A 10,504-nucleotide genomic window follows, 5' to 3' on the forward strand; every position below is an offset into this window, starting at 1 on the left:
TAACCAGACTTCAAAGACTGTTGCTAAAATGTCTGTAATTCTAATTGGTTATCTTACATAAACATGTACATTGAAATCTGTTTTCTACAAGTCAGTTTTGAACACTTGAGTTTTTTCTCATAATCATGGAAGAAAAATGAATAAAACCTGGCTCAACTAAATTTCTTCTTTTAAGAGTATGTCTGTATCTAATTTAAATTAATACTAAGTAAATGAGATAGAGGCAGGAAAAATAACAAGGACACTATGCATTGGAGGAACTAATTCTATATTTCTTTAGTACAAATCTGGAGAGGAAGGCCAAAGAGGAGGCTAAATAGGTAGGCAGGTAGATCATGTGACATGAAATGGAGTTAGCATATTCTTTTGTACGTGATAAGAAGCTATCAATGAATTGTAACATGAACAAAAAAGTAAATGCTTAAATACCCATGTTAGGAAGTTCAGTATAGAAGGTGGATCGGAGTGGGCCTAGGAAAGTACGTGGTAATTAGTACCTTGATCCAGCATTATGTAATTTTTCCCTTTAAAAAAAAGTCCAAACTGTGTAATTTGAAACTTTATTTTTAAAATATTCTGAAATTTGAATTTTTCAAGACTCTTAACCACCACCTACTTTTCTTCAACACATACACATTTTGTCCTAAAATTGTAGAACCTATTGCAGTACAAAACAAGAAACAATAATTCCACTAACTAAGACAATCAAATTACTTCTGTAAATAATCATGCTACAGCCTGGAATCATCCAAAGGAAAAATTCTTCTAATTCTCTTTAAAGATATTTATAAAGTTTATTTTTCAGAAAACCAAAGTAATTGATTCAATAACACTAACCACTCTGGCATGCAGCAACTCATCATTTAATATCTAATGTTTAATCTTTTCATGGATATATATAGTTTATTTTCACTCCTATATAGTTTCCACAAGAAGCTTGCAGTGGTAGTAAAGGTAAATAAGTATTTTGTTACAGGTACTTCAAATAGCACTACAGTACATCTTTGACAAAATTTTTTACAATATTTCAACTTTCAATATGAAACAGTTTAAAAAGGCATAGGCCAAAAAAAATATACTATCACTTAGGCACACAAAGTCTAATAATCATACAACACTCTTAAGGACTCTCCCTGTTTGGGCTGGGAAAGAAGTATATGAGACATTTACTTCAAATAAAATTATATTAGCAGCTTAGAAAAATCCAAAAATACACGATTTCAGACATATTAAGGGGAAAAAACATCTTGAACCTTTCTTTATTCTTAGAAAGTATGAACTAGTTATTACTTGCTTTAATGTTACAGATGTGTTCTTGAAGTTTTGCCTAAAGCAACTTCTATAAACCATCATGCTTGCACTGGAAGAACGTACCTTAAGGAAACCTAAGAGAACTTATTCTTTAAAACATGACTCTCCTGCACATTTGTACATCATTGGGAATTTTATCTGTACTGTTTTGTGTCTTTAAATTAAGCCCGAGTTTCTCAAAATTCACTTGTAAAACATGTAAACAGTCCAACCCCTCTCTTTCACACACAGATAATTCACAGAGTAAATTCAAAACTTACAATTGTTCATTTATTCGTTCTCAATAGAGGGCTTGTCACTGTATTTAAGTGTGCTAGAATAAATACCCACCTGTTCTTTTCACCTTAGAAAGATAATGGTTATTATTTTTTTTTATTGCTAGGAAATGTTATTCTTAAAGATTTTATTAAAAATGGTAAGTATGAGGGGCAATTTGTGATTATAAGTCTTTTATAGATTAAGATGAAATATTTCCCAAATCATGACAGTACTGTTTAGAAGAATGATACCCTCAATTCTATAAGCATCTTATTCTTATACAAGAATAATTACCTTAATAATTAAAATAACAATTTACTAAGGATCAAAATAACATTATTTTGCATTAGGATCTTATGAATAAAAACCATAACTAGACCAAATCATTGATTTTTGATCAAACAGAATAGATTTAAATCATAGGATCACTCAACGAGGTATTAAAAGAAAGTTTTACTGAGATGTAAAAATTAACTACTGCTGTCATTCATGAATAAGCAAATAGACAAATTACATTTATTCCTCTGAAAAGATAACATTGCATACATGTTAGCAAACGACTGTGGCACTTGGACAATATCCCTGATAAACAAACATGTTAATGTATGGAGGTGCATCCTAATCTCTCTGCTACTTTTAAATTATTTTGGGAAAGACAATAGCAGATTGGGCAAAAAGTGATTATAATCACCTGTGAAAAAGGAGGTGAAGCTACCACAGAATCCTAAGACTAAATAGCTTGGTGAAAATAATGCTATTTTCTCATCCATTTTCACTTTTATTGCCTTTTTATTTTTTAAACTTACAACAACAAAAATTTTGCAATGGAATTTGAGCCACAGGTGAACAAAATTGTGTTCTCATGTGAAATGTAAAATAAATGAAGTATCATGGAGCTATTTGCTGCAGCCAAAAACCAATTTTTGCCTCCATTTTTGACTATTTCTAAAAGGAATGGCATGTCTCAAGGAATAATTCCTTTAAAAAGCAAATGGGGCTGAATTGTTTGTACTGCATCATAGATTTACGACACTTCCAATAAAGCCAAAGATGTATTACAATAAGACAGATGCTTACTTTATGCCATCAAATCATGTTCTTCCCCCTAAAAATATGGCTGTTCCTAAAGCATTGTTTTAATTTTCTATGTACCTTACCTTACTGTGCAGGACAGGCAACTGCCTGTAAAATCATTCAACCTTATGCAGGCCTTCTGATGAAAATATATTTTAAATTATACAGGCTTAGAGAACAAGATCACCAAAGAGACCATAAGTTAGTGACTCTGTCAGTTATATAACCGAATTTAACACTAGTTTTTCTGTGGTTGTTCCTTAAAATGAGTAAGTTGATGTCTCTTCCAGTGAGGGGCCTGTCTGAACGTTTTGCCACAAACTGAGCATTCGAATGGCTTCTGTCCTGCATGAATTAGATAGTGTCTCTCCAGTTTAGATGGAGATCTAAAACTTTTAGAACAAACACTGCATTGGTAAAGAAGGCCATCATTCCTCTCAGGATGTCCTGAATAACTACAATGACTATGATGGCTCTGCTCTGATTCCAGAAGGGAATTAGAGAGATAGGGCTGCCTGCTCCTATAGTGGGCATCAAGAATGAAATCCTCTGATTCTGCCTTAACTTTTATTTCTGATATTTGATCTGACTCCAAGACCTCACATTTTTGAAAACCAGGAGTCTGGCATTGTTGGGAAGCATTATAGTTACCATTATCACCCGGAAGAGTGAAAAGTTTGCTCAAATTGTCAAATTCTACTTGGCAAAGAGATCGTCTGTAAGGAATCTTTTCAATATGAGTTAATTTATGTCTTTTTAAGTGAGCTGACTGTCTAAAAGATTTTCCACAAACATTACAACCAAAAGGCCTCTGTCCAGTATGAATTAAATAGTGTCTTTGTAGTTTGGATACAGAAGGAAATACTTTCTCACATTTGTCACAAGGACACATCTTATGTCCAGTATGCATGTTTTCGCTTGGAACTGAAAAACCACATTGAAGCACTTTACAGTTATCAAAAAATTCCTCACCTGATGAACCATTGATAGGTATGTCCTTATTATTCACTGAATTTTCCATAATTAACATGTTTTCTGTTGTAAGGATACCTTTCAAGTTTTTCCCCATATTTTGGCTCTGGTAGTGCTTTTGCCAAGAAGATGGCAACATCAATGTTTTCTTCCTTTTATTGCCAACTGTCTTATATGTTCCATGTTTGCCAAGAGAACCCATAAGTGTTCTCTGGGTTTGTTCGGGGCTCTGCTCACCAGAAATAAGATCACATTTTTTCAAGAAACCGTTTTTAAATGATTTTTTGTCAGATCTAAAATTATCTAATTTCTTACTCCCGACATGTTTAAGCTTGGCCAAGATCTTTTTAACAATAGTTTTATAGTTGAGGCTTCTTTTGAAACTGCTTGGAATTTTGCCACTTCTGGCAGGAAAACACTTGTGTCCATTGAGAATCTTCTCTGATTCAAAACATTCTTCACACTCTGGACACTGAAAAGGAACAATATAAATAGAATGGACATCAAGTTGATTATTCTCCTCGGATTCACCTATATCACCATTTTCAAAACCATCCTGCTTTCGATTTAATTTATTAGGTAGGGGGCATGACTCTGGATTCTTCTTTTTTAATGAAAGAGTCTGAAAAGTCTTATTCCTGGTATGGATTTGTTTATGCTTCAGAAGTTTGCTTTGAATCTTAAATCCTTTTTGACAGAAACAACATTGAAAAGGTCTTTCTTCTGAATGTGTGAGTTGGTGAATCTTTAAATGAGTCGACTGTCGGAAAGATTTACTGCACAGGACACATTTAAAAGGCCTCTGACCAGTATGAATAAGTGCATGCCTATCGAGTTTTGATTGTGACGGGAACATCTTGCCGCAGATTGTACATGCGTGAATATTCTTTCTCTTCTTTGCAGGGCTGTAGGTAGGATCAGACTTAGTAGAGGGGTGTAAGGCCCATCGCTCCTCTGAGGTAAAAGTAGGATACATTCCATACACTGGCTTTTCTTGCTTGGCCTCCAACAATCTTCTAACCTGTTTAACATCATTCTGGTAGGTTTCATTGTGAAGGTGTTGGTGCTTCACGAACGTCTTCAGATTTTTAAAGTGGCGTTGACAAATACTACATTTGAAAGGCAGATTGTGGGTTAGTTGATGTCTCTCCAAGTGAACTAGTTGCCTAAAAGTTTTATGACACACATCACATTCAAATGGCTTCTGACCAGTATGAATGAGATAATGCCTAGCTAATTTTGATGGTGTTTCAAAGTGCTTGAAGCAAATATTGCAAATATATGGCCTGTTTCTAGGTAGCTTGTTGGCTACTACACACTGTTCAATCTTTAGCATTTTTAAATTGTTTTCAGCCATCATATTCTTCAGTGATACATTCGGATGAGCTCCATAGTATTCTTACTCTCCACAGATGTCTAAAAATAAAAAACAAAAATGTATTAATTTAAAAATTATTTATTCATATGAAAAAAAATAATTATAAATTGTCCTTTGGCTAAAGATATTAAGGATAAGGGGGAGATCTGGACTTTTCTTGTGTTTAAAATAACCATTTTGGATGAATACTTTAGAATCATAAAACTAATTTCACACATATAGAGAAGTGATGAGTCTTTAAAAGAAATATTTAAAAAACAATATAATTTCAAGCTATATTTCTAATTAAGATGATACACTGCCCTGCTGGCGTGGCTCAGTGGTTGAACATTGGCCTATGAACCAGGAGGTCATGGTTTGATTCCTGATTAGGGCATATGCCTGGTTGCAGGCTCGATCCCCAGTGTGGGGCATGCAGGAAGCCATGATTCTCTCTCATCATAGATGTTTCTATCTCTCTCTCCTTCTCCCTTCCTCTCTCAAATCAATAAAAATATATTTTTAAAAAGATGATACATTAAGATGAGACTAAACTGATTTGTCAATATTTAGTTGCTTTATTGCTTTAAAAAATTTAAGTGTAAGAATGAAAATATAATACTAAAAATAAGATGTATTTGCATTCAATTATAGCATACTATGGACATGATTTGAGAATGGAATATTTCATTTGTCAAAGTTAGATTTCATCATTAACACTATTTACTCTCAATTACTTCTTCTTTGGACCAAAAACAGACAACATGTCAACTGGGAGAAAATGTCCCAGAAAACCTGGGTTCTAGTCTTGGATTTGCCACCGTATGATCTTGGTGCCAGGAAGAAGGAAATACAGATTCCTTATCTCTAAATCAGAAAAATGCCTCCTGATGCATCTGAACATGTTGAAAAACTGAAGCGATATAAATGTTAAGGTATCATTTAGCTCAAAACTGATCAAATTTTAAAACTTTATCCTTATCTACTTAATATCATTTCTAGGGTTTCTAACTAAGATATAAAAGCACTAATTAAATTTACAGTTCTTTTTATTTATCCTTTCCACTTCATTATAGAATCCCCAAAAGACAAGTACAGAGGCAAGGAAGTCCACAAACTGTTTACATATATACCTATCTATGGTTAAAAGTAATTGAAAGTTGATTGTGATTCACTTTTTAGGCAATATAATAAAAGGATCATTTTGTTTTCAGAGTTAATATAAAGATACAACTTTTCTTCTAATATACCTCTGTAGGACACATAGAAAAGGCACTTTCACAACCATCTTACACTCTATCTTCCCTTCTTTAATGAGAAAAGCCAATTTTCTTCTCATCCTTCTTCTACTACTGCATTCTATTTAAATAAGGGAGCCAGAGATTTACAAAACAAAACAAAAAATTGTTCTAGCTCTCTCATTCTAATGTTGTATCTTCTAGTTGAGATCAGAGAGATAACAGGTTTACCAGAAACTCAGGGTTCTTTTGTCAGTTGATTTATCCAAATCCAACATATATGCTATTTGCTATTTACTGTCCTCTCCTAGAAGACACCTTAAAGACACCTTAACCACAAAACCACAAACACACCCAGTGTGGTTCTCTTCAGCAATCCGAATCAGAAGGGAAAAAAATCATAATTCATTTGTTGAGCAAATATCTTCTAACAGTTGCTTATCACAGTGTTTTTCAAAATGCATGTCAGTATACATTAATGGATTGTAAAATCAGTTCAGTGGATCGTGATCAGCATTTTTGTTTCATAAAACAGAGTAGAAAATATCAGGTTGTATAACATGGTGATTTTCAACTGGTGTGCCACAGCAGCCTGGTGTGCTGCAAAAATTTAAAAAACATGCAATATCTGACTAGTCAGAACTGACCTCTTTTCCCTTAGATTGTCAAATTAAAAAATGACAGCAGCCAACACAACAATAATCATCCAGTGTGAATGAATCAAAATTATACCTATTTGTTTTGTAAAATTGACAAAAAATATATTTTTTGGTGTGCCGCAGAATTTCAGTAATTAGTTTATGTGTACCATGAGATGAAAAAGGTTGAAAATCGCTGGCATAACATATAGCAAGGATAAATACTGTTTTGTGAAACTTCTGTAGGAAGAGGTAAAAAAGTTTGTGAAAGCTGTTCCTGGCATACTTCTTCACACAACACTAGACAGAGGAACCCACAACAAATCAATTACTTTATTCAAAGTGACTAAGTTATCTATTAAGTAAGATGAAGACCTATAGGATGAGACAGGATTATTAGTATAAGGAAGACAACAGTGTCTGGTTTGCCAATATAATCCCAAAATAGTTATCAAAAATCTAATTAGAGGCCAAATAAAATATCCCACAGAGATTTATGCAAAATAAAATAAACTGATTGTAAGCCACTTATCCTAATATATAAAAAAGGGTGAGTCTGTCACATCCACAACGACCAGAGGCTCTACCTAACCCCCAGGCTGCGCGTGCAGCAGGCTCTGGTGGATAGGAACTTGTGGCAGTGGAGACGGGGATGGGGGAGGCGGGGCCAGCACTCACACTCACTCACAACTGCACACCTGCACAGACACGCACAGACACACACAGCGCCCACCAGCTCACAGCCCTTTCTCCCTTTCTTTCCCTCCCTCCCAGCTCACTCTCGGAGCCTCTCTCAGAATGAGGAAACAAAACAGACTGGGCCTGAAGAGGCCTGAATGGAAGGGAGGGTGGGCAGAGAGTGGAGCGGCCCCCACTGGCCCCTTCCCCTCCCAGCCAGCAAAGAGGAAGAGGGAGGCAAGGAGGCCTGGAGGACTGCTGAGAAAAACAAAGAGAGACAGAGACTGGGCGAGATCAGGCCGGCAGGGGAGGGCAGTTGGGGGCAACCAGGCTGGCAGGGGAGGGCAGTTGGGGGCAAGATCAGGCCGGCAGGGGAGGGCAGTTAGGGGTGATCAGGCAGGCAGAGGCAGTTGGGGTCGAGATCAGGCTGGCAGGGGAGGGCAGTTAGGGAGATCAGGCAGGCAGGCAGAGAGGTTAAGGGCAATCAGGCAGGCAGGCAGGTGAGCGGTTAGGAGCCATGGATCCCAGATTGCGAGAGGGATGTCCGACTGCTGTCAGGCAGTCGGACATCCCCCAAGGGGTCCCTGATTGGAAAGGGTGCAGGCTGGGCTGAGGGAACCCCCCCATGCACGAAGTTTGTGCACCGGGCCACTAGTATTAATTTATAAAATACCCGGATATCCATGTAAGTAACAATCAACTGCTGGTGCTATTAATATGCATTTTCATGATGGAGTTAGAGAAATTACAGGTGAACAACCTCCAAATCCCTAATTGCTAACACAATAGCAGTTATGAGGATTAAAAGTCAGTCACGAATCTAGTGAACTACCAAGAACTTGGCAATATATTTAATTCCTATCAATCAATCAGGTGTTAACATAGTCAACCAAGACAAATGAGCCAAACTGATCAAGCCTTTGGTCCCTTACTGCGACAGTGCAGGAGAGAAGCTAAAAGAAGTACTACTGGCTCCCCAGTGGTCTACTAAATGGTAGGACACTAGGTGAGAGTCAGGTAGATGCGGTGCACACAATCATCTTACTATAGAGGCCCAAACAAAAGGGCCTGTGGGCCAGACTAGGGAGGAAGGAAGGACTAGGAGTGGAAGGTCCTGAGTCAAAATGCAGAGAAGTGCATCAGTCAAGGCCATTCCCTCCCAATAAGGTCATGGTGGAGACACCTGGGAAGTACCTCAGCCAAGGTCCTCAGAGTGGAGTTATCTGAGCCAGGAATACAGTATCGTATGAGCACAGCTAGCTAGCAAGAGGAGAAGAGCGAGTCCCTACATGCAACTCCCTCCAGAAAACTCCAATGCATTGACCATGCACATGTGTCTGTTTCATAAAACAGAGTAGAAAATATATTTTTTCCACCTCCCACCGCCTGGCCAGCCAGGCAAAGCCTTGCAATTGTCTATCCTTGGATCTGAAAGATCACACAAAGGATTTTGGCCCGGAGCCTCAATTCCTGTTGTATATTTCTCCTTCTCTTTATATCTATGAAATATCCTTAAAAGAAAAAAAAATCCTACACTAGACCCACACACAAACTGCCATCTCTGATTATAAAAGGAATTGAGTACCTACAGCTTCTGTGCCAAAAAGAGACTATGGTTTATCATCTACCACTAGTGACTAGGCTAAGACTGGATACTATTGTCACTGATCTCCAAATCACATGGGAAACCACTTAGGAGGAGCCCTATATTGTTAGCACTATTGGTGGCAAGCAGTGATCTCATCTCCTATTTATAAGTGACAGCTCAGGGATCCCCAACGCTCCAAATGCTGTCCACCCCGTACTTATACGGGGTGCATATTAATTTGATAGAGATCCAAATCCTACTTCAACTGACTCTCTATGCTCTCAATTAATTCTTTTGGTAAAAAACAAACAAACAAAAAAAACAACAACCCCCAAACTATGTAGTTTTTCCTATGTTAAACTGAAAATAAACAATAAACTAGCAAACCTCAATGGTTCGATCTGAAAACTATCCTGACCACAGCATGATACACTCCGTTATAAGGCTGTAAAAACTGATCTCAAACACGCCAAAGTTGCTTCAAGGCCAAAAACCTGTTGGTTTTCTAAGCCTTCACTCACGCCCTTAAAACGAAGTGAGCACTTCACACAAGTCAATGAAAAAAGAAACGAAACACCTGAGAAACTCAGACAACTTTCACTTGGGGAATAATCGCTGGCGACATTGACCACAGCCTTTCACTCTTCCGACTTCCCCCTCCCCCCCCCCCCCCCCCCCCGAATCCTCACCTCTCCAACCCAGGGCGGGGGAACTGCACTGGACCGGGGACCCTGACATCCGGCCCTCGCCCTAATCCAGTGGTTCTCAACCTTCCTAATGCCGCGACCCTTTAATACAGTTCCTTATGTTGTGGTGACCCCCAATTTCATTGTTAGAAATTGAACATAATCAAAGCATAGTGATTAATCACAAAAACAATATGTAATTATGTTTTCCGATGGTCTTAGGCGACCCCTGTGAAAGGGTCGTTCGACCCCCCCCAAAGGGGTCGCGACCCACAGGTTGAGAACCGCTGCGGGCAACCTAATCGCCCACAACCAACAAGTACCTAGGGGTTCCGCCCAGCACCGAGATTGCAAAATCCCACACCAGGAAAGGAAGGGCAAGCAAGGGTGAGCACTGCTCCGGCCGCAGCCAGGGAAAATATGCCTTATGTGGCATGACCCTTATGTCCCAGCGCAGGAGAAGCATTCTCCCGGGTCCTTGCTCTCGGCGACCCCCACTCCCGGGGAGACACGGTCGGGGCGCGGGGAAGAGGCAAGGAAAAGGAGCTAAGGTCGCGGCGCCCCAGTTCTGGGTCCCTGAGAACTTTGGGGGAATGGAGGCAGGCCCGACCCTCCCTGGGGCTCGCTCCACCTCACTCCCGGGATCCTGACGCCCGCCTCACGCACCTGCAGCTGCCACCGAGCCGGCGGCCACACATCCCCGG

The 10,504-nt window shown here is 38.7% G+C and overlaps 1 protein-coding gene across 1 annotated transcript; it reads right to left on the bottom strand.

The window, feature by feature from the left end:
* Positions 1 to 546: 546 nt before the first annotated feature.
* Positions 547 to 10,504, bottom strand: ZNF770 (zinc finger protein 770). The gene is made up of 2 exons (XM_005885768.2): positions 10,467 to 10,504; positions 547 to 5,031 (listed from the first exon to the last, which is right to left on the bottom strand). Exon 2 carries the CDS (start codon positions 4,973 to 4,975, stop codon positions 2,882 to 2,884), a length of 2,094 nt encoding a protein of 697 aa, XP_005885830.1. The 5' UTR covers positions 4,976 to 5,031; positions 10,467 to 10,504; the 3' UTR covers positions 547 to 2,881.

Source organism: Myotis brandtii, unplaced genomic scaffold (assembly GCF_000412655.1).
Source record: "Myotis brandtii unplaced genomic scaffold, ASM41265v1 scaffold927, whole genome shotgun sequence".
In the NCBI taxonomy this organism is placed as follows: Eukaryota; Metazoa; Chordata; class Mammalia; order Chiroptera; family Vespertilionidae; genus Myotis; species Myotis brandtii.